The sequence below is a fragment of the Naumovozyma dairenensis genome, chromosome 1, assembly GCF_000227115.2.
Source record: "Naumovozyma dairenensis CBS 421 chromosome 1, complete genome".
Classification (NCBI taxonomy): Eukaryota; Fungi; Ascomycota; class Saccharomycetes; order Saccharomycetales; family Saccharomycetaceae; genus Naumovozyma; species Naumovozyma dairenensis.
The window spans coordinates 1,133,312-1,153,603 of NC_016479.1; the positions used below are offsets into that span (position 1 = coordinate 1,133,312).

The following is a 20,292-nucleotide window of genomic DNA, read 5'->3' on the forward strand; positions in this document are numbered from 1 at the left end:
CCTCCCATGATATGAGATGCTAGGAACGAAGTTACAATTACCAACGTATACATTACGATCCCATACCAATCCGGTAACATGTTTAGCATTGATACCGAATAATCGTGACCCATCGCTAATACCACCAAATTTGATCTCTGGTGATAGTAAAGGACAATTAATCATATGGGATTTGATAACCAGAAGACCAATATATCACTTCCAAGAATGTCCAAAGGGTCAAATTGTATTTATACAAATATTAGAATCTGCTACTCTACCAATAGTTGGTCGCCGAAATACGACATTGATTGCAATCCTGTCTAAGGATCATAAATTACGTATTTACTCCTACGATCATATGTTCAATGGGAGTCAGAATAATATTCGTTGTGAATTAAGGTTTCATGTTCCTATAAATACACTGAATTTTGCCAATTTTACCATCAAACCGATGTCATTTAATGATAATCATGAGAACGAATGTGACGAAGAAGAATGGTTCCAATTATATTGTTGTAATACACAAGATTCAGAATGTATTGATGTCTATAAGTTTAAATTAGATGAATTACATTCTTTGAAAAGACAAGTTAATGCATTAAATTTGTATCCTTTAATCATCGACCTAATTAAGATTGCTACTACTACTACTACTACAACAACAAATGATAAAACCGTTAAGATAAAGAGTCTTGATAAATTGGGGATTATAATGAAATTTGTGATTAATCCAAAGAATAATGTGATATATATTGGGTTTGAAAGTGGGTTTGTCATTGGTATAAAAGTTTATGACAGGTTACAAGTCAGAAGGAACGATGACAGTGGCCATATTCAATCATCTCCAAATGCTATTGGGAAACATGTTCGCACTACTAATGTTAATGATAGTAGTGGCAGTGGATTAAGTAAGTTATTAAAGCAGGCACAACCTGAGAAGACTCAGCCAACATTGTCTTTAGCAAATGACCAATCGGTGAAAACATATCAAGATATCATCGAAATTGTTTATGTATCATCATTCCATTACCCAAATCCAATTTTAGATTTAGAAATTAAAAATGATATTTTATTAAGTTCATCCACAACGGGACAACTAGGAATACATAATGTTTCGAATTTAGCAATGAATAATGACACAACATTAGACTCTAGTGAATATCGTTTATCAAAGTATAAGGATATGAATATAATACGAAGAAATAACTTACAAATAAATAATAGTAATGACAATGCCGATTCAATTGACATTAAGACAACGAATATAAACCATATTCAACAGTTAAATGATTTTTTATTAATAAGTAATTGGAAAGGTGAAACCTTAGTCGGTTCATCATCACGAGTAATAAAGGGTGAAGCTTTTGAATCATTAGTTAATTTTTCTAAAGTGAAAAGTACTGTCAAGATCATTGATTCATCTAAAGGAAGTTTACAAAATACGAGTAATGAAGATAGGAAGGAACCTAAATTTTGTAAGATTGGTTGTATGATTGGAATCTCATCGTTGCCCGCTGTAGAGAATGGAAATAGATTGACCTCGCCATCTTCATTAACACCATCATCGTCCGTATCATTAAATGTGGGTCAGATGAGAAGAATTACAAAATTTAATAATTCGTCATGGTGTTTTATCGGTTATGATGATGGATCCATTGCATTGCATGAATTACTGAAAGACAAGTTAATTAAATAATTTTGTTAGGTAAGATGTTTATATCCCTCAACAAAAAAAATACACGCTTTCTTTATATTTTAGATGAAAAAATCTATAACGTCTATAGAAAAATATGAATGTTCTGCAGAAAGAATAAGTTACATTATTTTCTAATTTTCCAAAATGAACTACTACTACTGCCATGCCCGTTCCTTTTATGTGTTTTCTGAGAGGAAGGAAAAGAAGAAGAAGTTGACGAATGATGGTGATGATGGTTAGGATGATTTTTATTAATTAATTTTTCCTTTTCAATAATTTCTCTAATTATTAAACTTAACGTAACATCCACATTAACATCATCCATATTATCTACTGCTACGAATCCACAATTCCAATTCGTTGCTAAATTTTTTCCTTGTTCAATTAATACGGGACTTGCCATTGGATCATTCAAATGAGTACAAATGATTATAATTGGTGGTGGAGAATCTGGTGATGATGGATCCATTTCAATAGATTCTAATTTTGTTGTAAACTTCCTTAATTCTTTTAAAGTTTCCTTCTTATTAGCAGCTGTTGATGACAAAGAAGAAGAGGCTGATGATGATAATGATGATGATTTCCAGAAATTCTTAAAATTGTAAATTATGGAATATATATCATCTTCTTTACCTTGTTCCCATTTATTTGTATAGTTTCTAAATTCTGTCCATGCATCCAATATACAATTTCTAATTGTTTTCAAAATTTCAAAACCACCATCATTATTATTATTGTTAGTATTACTACTAGGAGTAGAATTAGAATTAGAATTAGAATTATCTTTTGATAAGTCTTGTGAATAATAATTTGGTGGATTGACGTTATAATTAAACAATTCTGGGACAGCACTATAAACGAATAAATAAGCGTCAATTTTCCCATTTAATTCAGATGCACCAGATGCTACCAATAAAGTTGTTGTTGATACAGGTCTTCTTGGTTCATTTGCTAAACCTTTCAAGATTGATTTATCTAAATTTCTAAAAAGTGATACTTCGAGGAATGGTACCACAATTTCTGGATTAAAAGCTGGTGTATCTATAATATCGATTGAGATGGGAGTATACGATGGTGGAATATAATTTTTTGGTAATTTCATAACTTTTTTACTCTTATGATTATTGTTTTTGAATGAGAAATTCGCCAGTGATGACGATGAGGAATTCGACAGAATATTATTATTATTATTATTTGTGGATGGGCTCAAATACTGATAATAAGAATTATCAGGATGAGAAGTTGAAGTAGAAAGTGAAAGACCTGAAGTTGAATTTGATGAGGACGAGGTTGATGATGATGATGACTTATTTTTCATTATGGTAAAATCATTCATAAATGCTTGGAAGACCAATGGTGAGAGTAGTATATTTGGAGACACTAAAGGTGAATTAAATAATGGTTCTAAAGTTTGACTACTAGGACTTCTTCTTGCCAGTCGTTCATGAGCTTGACCATCTAATATTGTCTTTACTAATCTGGAATGCGGTATAAAATCGAATAACCAATTATTTTGGGATCTTGTTGGATAATGGACTTCATGTACGAAATTCAAAGTCAATCTTGATATTAAAGAAGTCTTCCCCGTTGAACTTCCACCAAGGACAGCTAATCTGATGGGCCGTTGATCAGACATTGTATAATAAGTTAATTATTATTTTTATTTTGTTTTAGCGGTAAAACCCAAGGAAAATTAAACAATAAGGGAATCAATTTGCTTTGTTAAAGGGATAGTGTACAGTAAAAGGAGTCTTTTGGTCCTTAATCGAATTGACCAGTTTGTTTGTTTACTTGTTTGTTCGTTGTCTGGAACTGTCAAATTAATTTCAGAGTATTCAATAATTTTTCATGTATATTATATTACATAGCGTTGTTGATGAAGCGACAGCCCCAGTTGATATTGATTATTTGTTTGTTTTTTCCGTCTTCAAATCTTCTGTCACAGACTTAAATCACTTACTGGTCAAAAGAATATGTATATATGTATATATGTATGTGTGTATATATGTATGTATGTGCTTGGGTATGTATAATTTGAATATAGAAATAAAATGGTTCATAACATTTGTTGTTGTTGATTTTTTGCCATTGAAAAAGAAATGAATGAAATTTGTTATTATCATCATCATCATCCTTATCTTTATCTGAAGGTTCATCACTACTTTCTGTTAAAGTAGTCATTGAGAATGATGAAGAGACGAAGGAATTTGATCTTGATCTTGATCCCGAAGAGTCAGAAGGCGATAGTAAGTGTCTCGGTATAGATTGGGTTTCAATTTGGTATTTATTTGCTAATTTTCTCTGGGAATTAATTCTGTTGAAATTAAGAATTTCCAATTGTTTCTCTGTGATTTGATTTTCTAATAATTTTGCTTCATCAAATCTAGTCTTAAAATATGGTAAATGTTCAGTCAATGGTGTTTGGGAATGCACGTATGGCCGTTGATTTGAACCTTTATCTAACAGTGATGCCATTGTTTTCATATTTTGAATATGTATTTGTTGTTGCTGTTGCTTAATCAGTTTATTATTTTCCCTTATTATTAATTTTAATTTTAAATTCTGGAAGCTTTTCTCCAAATCCAAATAATAGAACATACAATCTTTTAAAGTCATATTACATGAATTAGCTTTATCATGGTATATATTGAATAATTGAGGGGAGAAATTGTCAAAAACGGATTCCATAGATTTACAAATGTTTTCTGGTATTGATAATTGAATTTTCAATGTGACAAATTGGTTATTCAATAGTAAAAGGTTTAAGATTAGAAACAAACTCATAAGTTTAGTATTGAATTGATTATACAATTTCATTAGATTCAACCATAATTTTATTAAAATTGTGAAATAATCAGTTAATTTAGAATTTGAATGGTTTTTGAATGTTTGCAATATGAAAAGGGAATATATTTGATTTAATTGGTATGGTAATGTTTTTAAAGATTGTAAAAGTGATTGAAGAAATGGTAAAACCGTTTTCGAGATTAATTTCAAGAATTCAACATTATCCCTTTGCAAACATTGTGTTTTTATTATATTATCAATTTCGATGATATCTTTTGAAGTTGTATATGATTGCTTTAGTTTGTTAAATCGTTGCAATACAAACAAAATTTCTTGACATTGAGCTATGACTTCCTTATCATTAGTTGAAGAATGGAATAGTTGTTGGTTCAGCACAATTTTATCTCCAAGTACTTCATGGTAAAACCGTTCTACAGTCGAAGTAGTTATGGGTTCCCTTTCCTTTCCTTGGTTGAAAGAGCCAAGTTTTCCTTTATTGTTATCAAAGGAAGATATTATTGGATCATTGATGGAGGACATAGTTCCCTTCGAAGATTGTTTGTTAGAGAACAATACAATATAGTCAATAAATTAAGTAATGATAATATAATCTATTTATATAAATCAAGATGAACAAGTCAAGTATTATAATTTTAACAGCGTCTATTATTAAGTAATAGAGAGACAAGTAGTTTTCACCAATTAAAGGATAACAATAGAACCTCGAGCCAAGAAGTTGAGATTGCCAAATCAAACCATCATCCCACACATTTTGAGCAGATCCAGTCTCTGTAAAATAATTCTCGAGCAACTAACGTTACGAAACGAAACGAAACAAATACAAAACAATACTGTAGATAAGAAGATGCAAACAATAGAGACCTTGTTATTACGCCGATACAATACGAAACTAAGGCACGAAACTGCGTATGCATACTTTCTGCTGAGAGCAGGTGAGACACTCAGATCTTAACAGCCATGTTCGGCCTAGTTGCCCGGCTCCTCCCTCTGAATCCCATCTATCTCTCTATCTATCTATCTCTCTATCTATCTATCCAACTCTCCTTCCCTGAAACAGCCTCTTTGACCCCGGGACATTGCCCTCGGGATGACCTCGGAGTCCACATTGGGGGCCCGCAGATGAGATCAGGCGTGTTACGGGTATAAATAATTTTCTAGCCTACCCTCTTTTGGCGCTTCTTTGCCTGGTTTCTACCCTACTTCAGAAAAGTTAGCCTACCCCTAGCCTACTCTAACCAAACTCTAGCCTACCCCCTAGCCCCAGCTTAAATTTTTTTGTGAGGGGGGTGGGGTATTTCTGTGCGGCGTTTTCTGGCACTTAACCCAGAACCAATTTTGTTTTTCTATCCCTACTTGTGGCCTAAAATTGGAAATTTCCACCTCTACTCTTAGACTATATTTTGAATAAAAAAATCGCATCTACCCTACCCCCTAGCCAAACCCGTAACATGCCTGGATGAGATGTTTCCTTTTCCCGGACTCTTAAAGAAGACCATAAAAAATACGTATTTATGTAAGGTGTACTTCGAGGCTTTAAAGAGAAGTAACAATAATAAAGATATACGTAGTAATACGGTATATATATTTTCCTCCTTTCTCCAAGGTCTTACGTTAGAGCACGAAAATATGAAATAGATATACCCAATACTCAACGTGCTGGCTTGTAGCATGGCAAACATACAATAATTGGTCTCTATCTATATAGCTAACACAACAGCTTAGTGCTGATATATATATATATATATCAGCGTGACGTATTCACAACTGCAAACAGAAGTGGTACTCGTTATACAGTACACGGGTTGTTTTTCTACTTTATCCGTATTAAACGATTTCTAAAAACCATCTGACCCTCCACATCACGTGCCTTTCTTTTTGGGAAAACAATAATAGGGGAGAGTGAAAAATTATATCGTTTTAGCACTATGTAGAGAGTGTCCTACTATTACTACTACTACTACTACTATTATCATTACTATGGATATTACTACTATACCCAAAAATACTGAAAGAAGAACCAATTCAATTAAGTTAGACTACGTATATCCTATCAAAATCTAAAAGAATACATTGAGGAAACTAATTGAAGAAAGAGAAAAAAAGACCAATCCTCACAATGCCACCAAACTCAACAACAACAACAGTAACAACCAACGAACAAGATTTACAAGACCATCTTGGTAATATTATCGTCGTTTCAAACCGTCTACCAGTGACTATCTCCAAAAATGAAGAAACAGGCCAATACGATTATAAGATGTCCTCAGGTGGGTTAGTAACCGCATTACAAGGTCTTAAAAAGACATCCACTTTCCAATGGTACGGTTGGCCCGGTTTAGAAATCCCACAAGATGAACAAGAACAAGTGAAAAAAGATTTAAAGGAGAAATTCAACGCTATCCCAATCTTCATGTCTGATGAAATCGCTGATTTACATTATAATGGTTTCAGTAATTCTATCTTGTGGCCTTTATTCCATTATCATCCTGGTGAAATTAATTTCGATGAAAATGCATGGTTAGCTTATAATGAGGCTAACAGGACCTTTGCAGATGAGATTATTAAGAATTGTCATGATAATGATTTGGTTTGGGTTCATGATTATCATTTGATGTTGTTACCTGAAATGTTGAGAGAGAAATTTAATGCTAAAAAATTGAAGAATATTAAATTAGGGTGGTTCTTACATACTCCATTCCCTTCAAGTGAAATTTATAGAATATTACCAGTGAGACAAGAGATTTTGAAGGGTGTGTTGAGTTGTGATTTATTGGGGTTCCATACTTATGATTACGCTAGACATTTCTTATCTTCGGTACAAAGAGTTTTGAATGTTAATACGTTGCCCAATGGTGTAGAATATGGTGGTAGATTTGTTAATATTGGGGCTTTCCCCATTGGGATTGACGTGGAGAGTTTTAAAGACGGATTGAAAAAACCTGAAGTTCAACAAAGAATGAAAGAATTGAAGGATACTTTCAAAGGTTGTAAGATCATTGTTGGTGTAGATAGATTAGATTATATTAAGGGAGTCCCACAAAAATTACATGCTATGGAAGTCTTCCTTAATGAACATCCATCATGGATCGGTAAAGTGGTGTTGGTTCAATTGGCAGTACCAAGTCGTGGTGATGTGGAAGAATATCAATATTTAAGATCAGTAGTGAACGAATTGGTCGGAAGAATTAATGGTCAATTTGGTACAGTTGAATTTGTTCCAATCCATTTCATGCATAAGAGTATCCCATTTGATGAGTTAATTTCCTTGTACGCTATAAGTGACGTTTGTTTAGTCACCTCTACAAGAGATGGTATGAACTTAGTTTCATATGAATATATTGCTTGTCAAGAGGCAAAGAAAGGTTCTTTAGTATTAAGTGAATTTACTGGTGCCGCTCAATCTTTGAACGGTGCTATTATAGTTAATCCATGGAATACTGATGAAGTTTCAGACGCTATCAATGAAGCATTGACTTTACCTGATGAAAAGAAAGAAGCCAATTGGGAAAAATTGTATAAGTATATTTCAAAGTATACTTCCTCCTTTTGGGGTGAAAATTTTGTTCACGAATTGTACAATACTTCAACATCTTTATCAAAGGATTAAAAAGTATGATCACGGGGCTTGTTACATTGATTCTTACCCCTGTAATTGAATATCAAACTATATTAAACTATTCTAGATTATATATATATATATATATATATTTTATTTTTGATATCATCTATCTTATAGTACTAAAGCCTGCTAAATTTTTCGAAAATACATAATTTGTAAGCCTGTTAGCTAACAGAATTTAATTCAATCAACTATATCTAAACCATGTTTTTGATAAATTCTTTTTTGTTCACAAACTACTATTTATTTCCCATATTTTTCTGTCAAGAACTTGGAGATACTTTGCCGGAAAAAAAAGCATACCTTTATAAATAAATATAATAGCGTGGATTTGAACTTTGTACAAGAAATACAATGCAATTCAAAAGAAAACGAAGCCGATAGATCTCATATAGAATAGGAATTAGGCCTAAATTTATCTATATATATTTGGTGTCCTATCGTGAAGAGTTGGAGATTGATGTCTGTATTTTTGCCTAATTTGCATTCAGGTTGGCATGTCGATCAAGCCATAGTCACTGAAAATGAGAGACTAGTAGTGATAAGATTTGGTCATGCATGGAATAGAGATTGTATGTTAATGGATGAATTATTATATTCCATTGCTGAAAAAGTGAAAAATTTCGTTGCCATATATCTTTGTGATATTGATGAGGTTCCAGATTTTAATGAAATGTATGAATTGACTGATCCAATGACTTTAATGTTCTTTTATCAAAATAAACATATGATGTGCGATTTTGGAACGGGGAATAATAATAAGATGAATTTTGTCATTGATGATAAACAAGAAATGATCGATATCTTAGAAACAATCTATAGAGGCGCAAGGAAGAATAAAGGTTTAGTGGTTTCTCCGTATGATTATAGTTATAAGAGAGTTTCATAGAATAGGAGAAAATCCCTCTTTGAACATTCAGCATGTTGTTTCCAAATGTACTCAATTAGTTGATTAATATGTTCCATTGTTGCGTATGGGGGTATATTGCGAATGGACATTTCGATGTCAAGAGGAACTCACCTTCAAAGTGAAGCAAACTTCAAGCGAATTAGCTCAAACAAAGAAGGTAAAGAGACGATAATTCTAGTGGCCTCAATCATTGTTTACCATTAATGGAAAATCCATTAGACTATATAACATATTTCAAAAAGAAATGTCGTTAACTATAATACTGCTTCATGATTATTTGCCTTTTATTGTGGGTAAATCTGTATTTCGTTGCACGATACCTGGAGTTACTATTACCTTTTATATATTGTATAAATACTATATATGATGATAAAATATTGGATATATTATTGATCTGGGACATAGTTACCACCATAACAATTCCACGTTGACCTTGTTTGTACGATGAATCTATTACCTCTCAATAACCTTGTGCAACACTTTTCTAAACACAAAACATTTCCATCGCAAGGCTTATTTGAAAGTTATAACTAAAACTTATAACAATAATACTGACTTCTTCCTTTTCTATCTCTAAAACCAGTGTTGAATTAAAATTCTACTTAATAAAAAACCAGAAAAGCAAACTTATAATGAAGATACGACGTTTTTAATTTATTTATAAGAATAACCAATTATTTAAGAAATATACAAATGTAACTAACAATACATTAAAAATAAAATATTAGAAAGTATAATATTAATATTCTTATTTAGCAGCCTTTTGAGCAGCCTTGGTGACCTTACCAGCCTTGTCAGACTTGACAACAGACTTGATAACACCGACAGCGACAGTTTGTCTCATATCTCTGACAGCGAATCTACCTAATGGTGGGTAGTCAGCGAAAGCTTCAACACACATTGGCTTAGATGGGACGAATTTAACCAAAGCAGCATCACCGGACTTCAAGAACTTTGGAGAGTCTTCTAATTTCTTACCAGATCTTCTGTCGTTCTTTTCCAATAATTCATCGAACTTACAAGCAATGTGAGCAGTGTGACAATCCAAAACTGGAGAGTAACCAGCAGAGATTTGACCTGGATGGTTCAAAACGATAACAGTAGCGTTGAAAGATTCAGCACCCTTTGGTGGATCGTTCTTAGAGTCACCACAGACGTTACCTCTTCTGATTTCCTTAACGGAAACATTCTTAACATTGAAACCAACGTTGTCACCTGGAACACCTTGTTCTAATTGTTCGTGATGCATTTCAACGGACTTGACTTCAGTGGTGACACCAGCTGGGGCAAAAGTGACAACCATACCTGGCTTGATAACACCAGTTTCAACTCTACCGACTGGCACCGTACCAATACCACCAATCTTGTAAACATCTTGTAATGGCAATCTCAATGGCTTGTCAGTTGGTCTGTTTGGTGGTTCAATAGCATCAATGGCTTCTAATAAGGTCTTACCCTTAACGACACCACTCTTGGTTTCCTTTTCCCAACCCTTGTACCATGGAGCATTGGTGGTTGGTTCAATCATGTTGTCACCGTTCCAACCAGAGATTGGGACGAATGGAACAGTCTTTGGGTTGTAACCAACCTTCTTGATGAAGTTAGCGGTTTCCTTGCAAATTTCTTGGAATCTAGCTTCGGACCAGTTAACGGAATCCATCTTGTTAACAGCGACAATTAATTGTCTAACACCTAAGGTGAAAGCTAACAAAGCGTGTTCTCTGGTTTGACCATCCTTGGAAATACCGGCTTCGAATTCACCGACACCACCAGCAATAATCAAAATAGCACAATCAGCTTGAGAAGTACCAGTAATCATATTCTTGATGAAATCTCTGTGACCTGGAGCATCAATAACGGTAACTTCGTACTTTGGAGTTTCGAACTTCCATAAAGCGATATCAATGGTGATACCTCTTTCTCTTTCAGCCTTTAATTTATCTAAAACCCAAGCGTACTTGAAAGAACCCTTACCTAATTCAGCGGCTTCCTTTTCGAACTTTTCAATAGTTCTCTTGTCAATACCACCACACTTGTAAATCAAATGACCGGTAGTGGTAGACTTACCGGAATCGACGTGACCAATAACGACAACGTTAACGTGAGACTTAGCTTTACCCATTTTGTATGAATTCGATTAGTTTGTTATGGTTTTTTTATATAGAAGATATATAAAATAAAAATTAGGAATACAAGAAGAGAAGATTGGATTGTACAGAAGTTGAAAAGAGCGATGAGCTTCATTTAAATATATAATGTCAGTGTAACTGCCGAATGTACAAATTTTTCATTCATTAACAGTGAAAAAAAAATTTTAAACCAAAAAAAAAAAAAAAAAATTACAAGGATTCAAATAAGAAAAAGAAAACGTGGAATGAAAATTTTAGTTTTTTTTTTTTTCCGTCCCTCATAATTTTTTGTGTGTTTGATGTTTTTTGCGGCAAATGTACTCAGTGCGTGGCATTATCTTAACACGAGATATTCTCCGACAAACAAGAGACGTAGTAGAAAAATAAGGGGTACTTTTTGGTCCTTATTTTGCAAGTGAAAATGCTGCACGAATCATACAAAAGCAGAGGCTCATCGTGGGACGATTATCGTGGTATTTGGCCCAAGTATGTGAGGCTCGGGTTTTCCATTTTCATTTCAAATTATCGTACGTGCCCATATACTCACTCTTATATTTTTTATTCTTTCGTTTTCTTCCAACATCTTCGAATTTCTTTAACCCGAGATGTACGGATGTTATTGAACTGATGAGGTACAGATGTTATCTTGTGAAAATTAGACTATTTACCAACGCCATCTAGAAGAACAACGTTAATTGATGAACAAGTTATATGTTAGCATTCTACGTATTCCTTGGATGCGATATTACTTAATTACGATTTTTTTTTTTATTTAGAGTGGCTCGCATAATAGTCTGGTGTTCTTCTACATTTAACCATACCGGATACAAAAGACTTGATGTAGAATGAACATCTAAGTAACGTTCATCTCTCGATGTGTTTATTGTCCCCTTCAATGAAAGTACGAAGAAACAATGAGACTGAGTAGCCGGAGTTTTTTTTTAACAAGAGAAAGCCGATATTGAATATATTTCAATAGAAATATATTGACTTCTTTATTATGTAGATAGCTTTTATAACAACAATTTTGTATAGTATTATTTCGTCTTCCCTTTTTACTTATCTTTCTCACCAACTAAGGTTATGCCGCTCGGACTTTCACCCTTTCCTCTCCAGGAAAAAAACGTCACAAAATATGATGTTTCCAAAACAAGATACAAAACCTTATAAAAGGAACAAAGCTTACTTTATTTAACTTTTTCCCAATATTACGATTCTTTGGAGAAAAGTTTGAAAAGATTAACTAGAGAGCAGGAAACACCATAATTGCTTTTATCTTTGAATTCAAATAACATAGATTATCTTTTACCATGGGATCTGACAACTCCACAAGTCCAAAACGAGAAACTATACCTTATGAAAAGACAGGAGAGGTTGCATTAGTTACCGACAAAGAATTTTGCGATGCAACGGTGATGAAAATGAAGGGACCTATCAAGAGCCTACCATTCGTCACTGTTTTATCTGGAGGGTGTGATCGTGAACTTGACAGTATTAATGATACAATGGAAAAATTAGAGCAAAAAGTCGAATCTATAAGTCAACAATCAAGTCAAGAACTTTCAAGACTAGAATCGACCCTTCGAGGTATGGAATCTGAAAAGAAGGGTAAAAAGCAATTTTATCAACTTGCTCGTGATAAGATGAAAAATAAAGGGACGAAAGAATCTACGTTTGTTCGGCTCCAGAAAAAACTAACGTGGTGGAATCGGAAAAAAGAAAGTAGTTCTACAAGTGAAGACTTAAATTATTTTCCACTTGACCGGACAATGACTAGGGATTTGTTGATTAATCAAACTATCTACAGTTCAGAGGGTTCCAGTGCCGATGCCAAAATATTAGGCTGCAAACATACAGTCGATCCTGAAACTCTTGATGTTTTCTCTAGGACCATTACAGATCAAAATAACTTTCCAGAAAGTCCAACTTTAATTTCTAACTTTTTGTCGAAATCATGTCCAGATTTGCCCCTTGATCATGATACCTACCGCCGTTCTCAATTTTCAGGAGAAAGTATATTGAGTGATGATGGCCTTCCATTTTTCCCAAGAGATCGTGACTTATGTGATGATCATAATATCAATTGTCAACTGCTATTGGAAGCTGATACAGAGAATAATTCCAAATTGTCTTGTGGAAATGAAAGAAATGAGTTTACAGAACTTAGATCTGGAAGTGATACGTTTGATGATACACCTCAATCTACATTTGACAAATGGAAACAAAAAATTAAAAGGAACATCGACAAATTTAATGAAGCTTTAGAAACTTGGTACAATAGGAGAAATAATGATTCAACAACGATGACAACTATTAGGTCTATTAGTCCTTAGAATGTTTTCCATTATTTTGTAGATCCTGATAAATAAAATAAATAAAATAAATATATATATATATAAATATATAGATAAATGAAGTAACGCTATAGTTGTAATTAATCCGTCAAAAAGTTTAAAGTGTCTGGTTTCATTGCTCAATAAAACAGCTTGCCTTGCATATCCATATTTAAACATCTTAATAACAACCGAAAAGAAAGAAAAGAAAGACAAAAAGTATTTATATTTATATTTCCAAAGACAAACTAAAAAGGCAATCTAGATCATAATTGTTTTTGAAATCTATACTATTAAGAACTTCTCTATAATGGTTTACCACTTTCAACCGACTCCTTTTTGCAACTGTTTGATAGACAAACTTTAACACTTTATGATCTGAAGCTCAGAAGTGATATTTAAATCTTGTTCCAATTCCAAGTATGTAAGGCTTAGATTATAATTCTAGTAATTTTGTTGCGATTATACCAAACACATAAAGTCTACTTAAGAACATTTTTCTGTAATTATTATCCGATATAGTGTAACGGCTATCACATCACGCTTTCACCGTGGAGACCGGGGTTCGACTCCCCGTATCGGAGTTATTTTTTTCCTATTATTTGTAATATAATCGGATTTATATCGTGACACAAAATGTTCTAATTTAATAGTATTTTTATTACTTGATCTTTTGTTGTTATTTGAACATATTTAAAAGAAGACGAACTTTTAGGTATATCCTCTGAAAGTTCCTCTTGTTATATATCCATGAATTATTCATTTCCATTGCTCTCGACCGCCCCTTCCGTCACGTCCCCTACGTTAATACCTCGTTGGAAAACTTTTCATCTTTTTCTTCTAATGTTTCTCTATGCATAATATTTTAGTCTGTCTCTCTTGCTCTATCCATTTAAGTAATACAATGCCGCTGTCGTCCATTCATTCCAAAACCCAAGTATCCCCTCTCGTGTCTCGCTTCTTATTTTCGGTCATAAAAATATATTACAAATCTATAATTGAAACACTTTGAAGCTTATGCTTTAAAGTTATACCATCCAAGTGTTTTACCTAACAATTCAAGTTTAGTAGTTAGGAAAGAGATCCCCAATTTTATTTCACTTTGCCAGACATTTTTTCCCGTTAGACTTCAAGTAGCCCATTTTCTAATGTCAACTTTTTCATAGTTAAAAATTTCTCCGAAAAAGAGAATTAGTAGAAGTCGTCCTAATCATTGTTTATAAGGTTACAATAGTTTTTAAGGGTAGCTTCATCTCTTTCTAATTTTTAAGCCTTGTCTACACTTGTATCATGGTAATCGTTTTAACCTGTAGGGTATATCTTTTAATATAACCAGATGTTGGCGGTACAATGAAAAAATACAAGCTCCTAAATGACCAAATTACGGCATTCCCGGTTTTTACCGCATTTACGATATAAATCTACCGTGAACCTGATCCCCAATCCCAGTTTCAACTTCTGACGCGGCTGGCACTATAAAAGGTGCACCCACCTCTCGTACTTCTTATTGAAGTTCGTAACATAGCTATACGTATGGACTTCATTGTTTTCAAAAATTAATCGAATCCTTCTTTAAAAACTTCTTGATACTGATAAAAGTAAGAATTTGAATTGGAGATGTTATTTGACTTGCGTTTCTAGTATATACGTAGGCAATTAGGAATATGGCAATCATCTTGATGATGCCATACTCTGATAGAGTTTATGCTTGTAAAATGGTTATAAAATAAAATCTAGACTGTAACTTAGACCCAATGTATATTCTAATCTAGTCCATTCATAGTCTATTTTTATGTAAATTGTTGACACTGAAACAAACGCGAAATCTGCAAACGCGTTTTGCATGTTAAATATAGCGGTAAGTATTTAAAGTTTGATCTTTCTCGATGCTGTTCAAATTAGACAAAAGAGCTTCCAAATAGCTGGAGATTAGAAAACTGTAATCTATAGCATATGCTAAAACAAGCAAGAGCTGTTACATTATTACTATCCTTTTTTATAAAACTGAGTAAGTGAGAGCTGTTGAACTCGTTTTCTCATACTTTTACGAGTACTTTATTCCTGAAAGATTTTTACATTCCAATTATGAGTAACACGACTGATAGTATAACTCTACCAACAGATAGTTCAGGATGTGTTATCTGTACTGGAAATGTGAGCTGTCCGACATGTGCAGATGACGAATATTGTGTCATGACGTTATTAACATGCACTGCATGTCCTACTACATATTGTACCAAGAAGGAATCTTCTATATCAGTGACGAATGGTACAACTAATTCCACCGTCTCTTCTGGCAACGATTCAGGTACGAATGGTAAAGTCGTTGGAGGTGTTGTTGGAGGTGTCATTGGTGGTGTTGCATTAATAGTTATATTGGTGCTATTATTCTTATATAAGAGATATTGGGAGCCACGTTGGCGAGAAAATAAGAGAAAAACATTTGCGGGAGAAGAGGGTACAGAAACAAACTACGATCAATTTGATATTGATTATGCTGATGATGATGATGATGATGACGATGATGACGAAGATGATGCTGGAGATGAGGAAGTCAATAAAGAAGATGCTATGAAATCTAGTGTACATTCTAATAATAATATGAATATATCGTCTCAAATGATCCCACCTACACTAAATATAAAAGGAAATAGAAGTAGTACATCGACGACTAACTCTAAAGCTTCCAATCTTTTACCGATTGCTTATATACCGGGTGTCACTAGTGCTGGCATTACGAAACCACCTGCATTATTGAACAACAATTTGAATATTGTTGGGGATAAGAGATCACACATTACTTTAGGATCATCCATTCTTGGAGAAGATGATGAAGAAGAGGGGATCGTTTATACAGAAGGTGATGAAATCAAAATGATACCCAAAGACAATAATAATATTATGAAAAAAGATACTGTAGATAGGAAAACATCCAACAATAACCTAACGACTGCTATTAGAGCAAGACCTAAATTAGTACAAATAGTAGAAGAGAACGAAGAAGAATTAGATTCAACTGATGCTACTGAAACTCCATTCAAGAAGGACATGCACGCAGTAAAAGATGTAAACATATTAAGTGATATAGAAAATAAGGAAAACGAAGAAGTCGAAAAAGGATTATCAAGATGATGGCGATTTTATTTTGGATGTAGGAATTCCTCCATCTCCTCAAGTGCAATTACATGATCAAATCGAATTCATTATTGATGATAGTGATAGGAGAGGGACTGAAAGTCCTTTTGAGGATAAATTTCGAATCGAAGATTCGTGATGAAATCATGAAGTTAGAAATAATCTTTAAGAATGATACCATAAACTTCTTTTTGTTTTCATTATTCGTTACTATTAAAGGACTCCTGGTTTGAAACGATGGTTGTGTTATATATAATACGGTTTATATTTTGTATAGTCTCTAACTAGACGGTAGATGTCATTGGCATTTTACAATGTACTTCTTAGCACTTACAGTATATTATCTTTTGTTTCTTCCAGTGTTGAAGACCCTTTTATTTTTACACGCGGGATAACACAAGCAGTATAGTAGCAGTTTGAAACATTGGTCCTTTTTCGCTATTAAAATTTGAATGGTCTGAAAACCTCCATTGGATAGAAAAATATTCCGGCGCAGCTAAATGAAGTTTGACTGTAAAAAGGGTAAATGAATATTTCAACAATATAAATTTGTGAGAAAAAACCAACAACCCTATTCATAGTCGAATTTGTACGCACAGAATAATTTAGTAAATAAACGCAAATAGGGTCATGTTATAGGACCGTCGTCATGTACTGTTGATAGCTCAAATGATGGATGTTTTTTAATTCCGACATACCTTGAGAAACAGAAACCCTGATTACTAATTTTCCACCCCGTCACTCTTGCTTCAACTGTTCGATAACCTCAGAGATTCAACCGGTACGGACGACGACACAGAGTCTTATAAGGGGAAGATGTCAGAAATTAATAATTTCATTCTAGTTGAAAAATTCGGAAACGGACCAAACTCGAATTCTTTTTTACAATTTCCGTCCGGCATTTTATAACCCCGCTATCGGTTTATTGTAAGGGTAGTGGGACGGTACAGAAACATTACATAACTTTCCTCGAAGCGCCTACCAGAAATATGCCGCAGGGAAACGGATCCGCCCTCAGCCATCTCGGTTTCTTTTTCCATCCGTCGTAGCGTCCTGCTGACGCTAGTTGTTACGTAATGAATTGGGTGGGAAATCGAGCGTGAAATTTGGTGTGGAAATTCGAACTAAAGAGGTGACTGATTGACTAACTGGAAAATTTTCGACTCGAGGTTTCAGTTATTATATAAACATTTCACTGGTCATTTCTTAATTTCATGATCAGCGTTCCCTTATTAGCGAATCACTACAACAACTCGATAGATCTTTTCCTTAAAAAGAGCACAAGTTTTATCACATAAAACTACTAAAAAACAACAAAACTACATATATATATATATAATGTCCCAATTCGGTGCTATCGATAAATTGGCTGTCTCCACCATCAGATTATTAGCTGTCGATGAAGTCGCTAAGGCTAATTCTGGTCATCCAGGTGCCCCATTAGGTATGGCTCCAGCTGCACACGTCGTTTGGAGTCAAATGAACATGAACCCAAAGAACCCAGACTGGATCAACAGAGACAGATTCGTCTTATCTAACGGTCATGCTGTTGCCCTATTATACGCTATGTTGCATTTAACCGGTTACGATTTCTCCATCGATGATCTAAAACAATTCAGACAATTGGGTTCCAAGACTCCAGGTCATCCAGAATTCGAACTACCAGGTGTCGAAGTTACCACCGGTCCATTAGGTCAAGGTATCACTAACGCTGTCGGTATGGCCATTGCTCAAAGAAACTTGGCTGCCACTTACAATAAACCAAATTTTACTTTATCTGATAACTTCACTTACGTCTTCTTAGGTGATGGTTGTTTACAAGAAGGTATCTCCTCCGAAGCTTCTTCTTTAGCTGGTCATTTGAAATTAGGGAACTTGATTTGTATTTACGATGATAACAACATTACCATTGACGGTAACACTGAAGTTTCCTTCGATGAAGATGTCGCCAAGAGATACGAAGCTTACGGATGGGAAGTTTTGTACGTTGAAAACGGTAACGAAGATTTAGAAGGTATTGCCAAGGCCGTTGCTCAAGCTAAGAAGTCCACTGATAAGCCAACTTTGATTAAGATGACCACCATCATTGGTTACGGTTCCCAACAACAAGGTTCTCATGCCGTTCACGGTTCTCCATTGAAACCTGAAGATATCAAACAATTGAGAATCAAATTCGGATTCAACCCAGATAAATCCTTCGTTGTTCCACAAGAAGTTTACGATTTCTACCAAACTAAGATTTTGAACCCAGGTGTTGAAGCTAACAAAAAATGGAACTCTTTATTCGAACAATACCAACAAAAATACCCAGAATTAGGTGCTGAATTAGCTAGAAGATTAGCTGGTAAATTACCAGCTAACTGGGAAAAAGCCTTGCCAGTCTACACTCCAAAGGACTCTGCAGTTGCCACCAGAAAATTATCTGAAATTGTCTTACAAAGCATTCATGAAGAATTACCAGAATTAATTGGTGGTTCTGCTGATTTAACTCCATCTAATTTGACTAGATGGTCTGGTGCTGTTGATTTCCAACCACCATCTTCCAAACTTGGTGATTACTCTGGTAGATACATTAGATATGGTATCAGAGAACACGCTATGGGTGCCATCATGAACGGTATTTCCGCATACGGTGCTCACTACTTACCATACGGTGGTACTTTCTTAAACTTCGTTTCATATGCTGCAGGTGCCGTTAGATTATCTGCCCTATCTGGTCATCCAATCATTTACGTTGCCACTCACGACTCCATTGGTGTCGGTGAAGATGGTCCAACTCATCAACCTATTGAAACTTTAGCTCATTTCAGAGCTTTGCCAAATACTCACGTTTGGAGACCAGCTGATGGTAACGAAACCTCTGCTGCTTACAAAGTTGCCATTGAATCTAAACATACTCCAAGTATTATTGCTTTGACAAGACAAAACTTACCACATTTAGAAGGTTCATCTATTGAAAAGGCCGCTAAGGGTGGTTACGTTCTACAAGATGTTGCTAATCCACACATTATCTTAGCTGCTACTGGTTCTGAAGTTTCCACTAGTGTTGAAGCTGCTAAGCTTTTAGCTTCTCAAGGTATCAACGCTCGTATTGTTTCTTTACCAGATTTCTTAGCTTTCGACAGACAAAGTGAAGAATATAGATTGAGTGTCTTACCAGATGGTATCCCAGTCCTATCTGTTGAAGTTCTATCTACTTCTTGTTGGGGTAAATATGCTCATCAATCTTTCGGTCTTGATAGATTCGGTGCTTCCGGTAAGGCTCCTGAAGTTTTCAAATCATTTGGTTTCACTCCAGAAGGTGTTGCTGAAAGAGCCGCTAAGACTGTTGCTTTCTACAAGGGTCAAAAGGTTATTTCTCCATTGAGAAAGGCTTTTTAAATTCAAGTTTTCTAATGGTTTTATGATATGATATAATTTTATATAGATGATTTCCTGTATTAATTTTTATAAGGTACTTTTTTAAAAGATAAAAAATACAATAAATAAAATGATAATTTTTAAGAAACAGGCAAATTTTTTCGTAGGTTTAATAATTTGTTCAAGGGTTCATCTTCGGACCCTATATTGCTGTTCCAAATTTAACGTTATTTAGCTCAAGCTTATTTGGGTTTTCTTGAGTTGATAAGATAGTTTGTTACTCAATTTTAGTAACATTAGTCTAAATAACTCAGGTTATT

At 34.2% G+C, this 20,292-nt stretch overlaps 9 protein-coding genes and 1 non-coding gene across 10 annotated transcripts; 7 read left to right on the forward strand and 3 right to left on the reverse strand.

Moving 5' to 3' along the window:
* Nucleotides 1-16: 16 nt before the first annotated feature.
* On the forward strand, nucleotides 17-1,678 carry ASA1 (Asa1p; the record flags this gene model as incomplete). Its single annotated transcript, XM_003667848.1, has 1 exon — nucleotides 17-1,678. The coding sequence occupies one exon, from the start codon at nucleotides 17-19 to the stop codon at nucleotides 1,676-1,678; it is 1,662 nt and encodes a 553-aa protein (XP_003667896.1).
* A 124-nt stretch (nucleotides 1,679-1,802) lies between these two features.
* NDAI0A04990 (uncharacterized protein) lies at nucleotides 1,803-3,314 on the reverse strand (the record flags this gene model as incomplete). Its single annotated transcript, XM_003667849.1, has 1 exon — nucleotides 1,803-3,314. The coding sequence occupies one exon, from the start codon at nucleotides 3,312-3,314 to the stop codon at nucleotides 1,803-1,805; it is 1,512 nt and encodes a 503-aa protein (XP_003667897.1).
* A 320-nt stretch (nucleotides 3,315-3,634) lies between these two features.
* Nucleotides 3,635-5,005, reverse strand: MDM36 (Mdm36p; the record flags this gene model as incomplete). Its single annotated transcript, XM_003667850.1, has 1 exon — nucleotides 3,635-5,005. The coding sequence occupies one exon, from the start codon at nucleotides 5,003-5,005 to the stop codon at nucleotides 3,635-3,637; it is 1,371 nt and encodes a 456-aa protein (XP_003667898.1).
* A 1,597-nt stretch (nucleotides 5,006-6,602) lies between these two features.
* Nucleotides 6,603-8,093, forward strand: NDAI0A05010 (trehalose-6-phosphate synthase; the record flags this gene model as incomplete). The annotated part of the gene is made up of 1 exon (XM_003667851.1): nucleotides 6,603-8,093. The coding sequence occupies one exon, from the start codon at nucleotides 6,603-6,605 to the stop codon at nucleotides 8,091-8,093; it is 1,491 nt and encodes a 496-aa protein (XP_003667899.1).
* A 472-nt stretch (nucleotides 8,094-8,565) lies between these two features.
* DIB1 (U4/U6-U5 snRNP complex subunit DIB1) lies at nucleotides 8,566-8,994 on the forward strand (the record flags this gene model as incomplete). Its single annotated transcript, XM_003667852.1, has 1 exon — nucleotides 8,566-8,994. The coding sequence occupies one exon, from the start codon at nucleotides 8,566-8,568 to the stop codon at nucleotides 8,992-8,994; it is 429 nt and encodes a 142-aa protein (XP_003667900.1).
* Nucleotides 8,995-9,763: 769 nt separating this feature from the next.
* NDAI0A05030 (elongation factor 1-alpha) lies at nucleotides 9,764-11,137 on the reverse strand (the record flags this gene model as incomplete). The annotated part of the gene is made up of 1 exon (XM_003667853.1): nucleotides 9,764-11,137. One exon carries the CDS (start codon nucleotides 11,135-11,137, stop codon nucleotides 9,764-9,766), a length of 1,374 nt encoding a protein of 457 aa, XP_003667901.1.
* Nucleotides 11,138-12,454: 1,317 nt separating this feature from the next.
* Nucleotides 12,455-13,477, forward strand: NDAI0A05040 (uncharacterized protein; the record flags this gene model as incomplete). Its single annotated transcript, XM_003667854.1, has 1 exon — nucleotides 12,455-13,477. The coding sequence occupies one exon, from the start codon at nucleotides 12,455-12,457 to the stop codon at nucleotides 13,475-13,477; it is 1,023 nt and encodes a 340-aa protein (XP_003667902.1).
* Nucleotides 13,478-13,989: 512 nt separating this feature from the next.
* On the forward strand, nucleotides 13,990-14,061 carry NDAI0Atrna11E. Its single transcript has one exon. It is a non-coding gene; the product is annotated as a tRNA-Glu (tRNA).
* A 1,501-nt stretch (nucleotides 14,062-15,562) lies between these two features.
* On the forward strand, nucleotides 15,563-16,609 carry OPY2 (Opy2p; the record flags this gene model as incomplete). Its single annotated transcript, XM_003667855.1, has 1 exon — nucleotides 15,563-16,609. One exon carries the CDS (start codon nucleotides 15,563-15,565, stop codon nucleotides 16,607-16,609), a length of 1,047 nt encoding a protein of 348 aa, XP_003667903.1.
* A 1,341-nt stretch (nucleotides 16,610-17,950) lies between these two features.
* Nucleotides 17,951-19,993, forward strand: TKL1 (transketolase TKL1; the record flags this gene model as incomplete). Its single annotated transcript, XM_003667856.1, has 1 exon — nucleotides 17,951-19,993. One exon carries the CDS (start codon nucleotides 17,951-17,953, stop codon nucleotides 19,991-19,993), a length of 2,043 nt encoding a protein of 680 aa, XP_003667904.1.
* Between the last annotated feature and the right edge of the window lie 299 nt (nucleotides 19,994-20,292).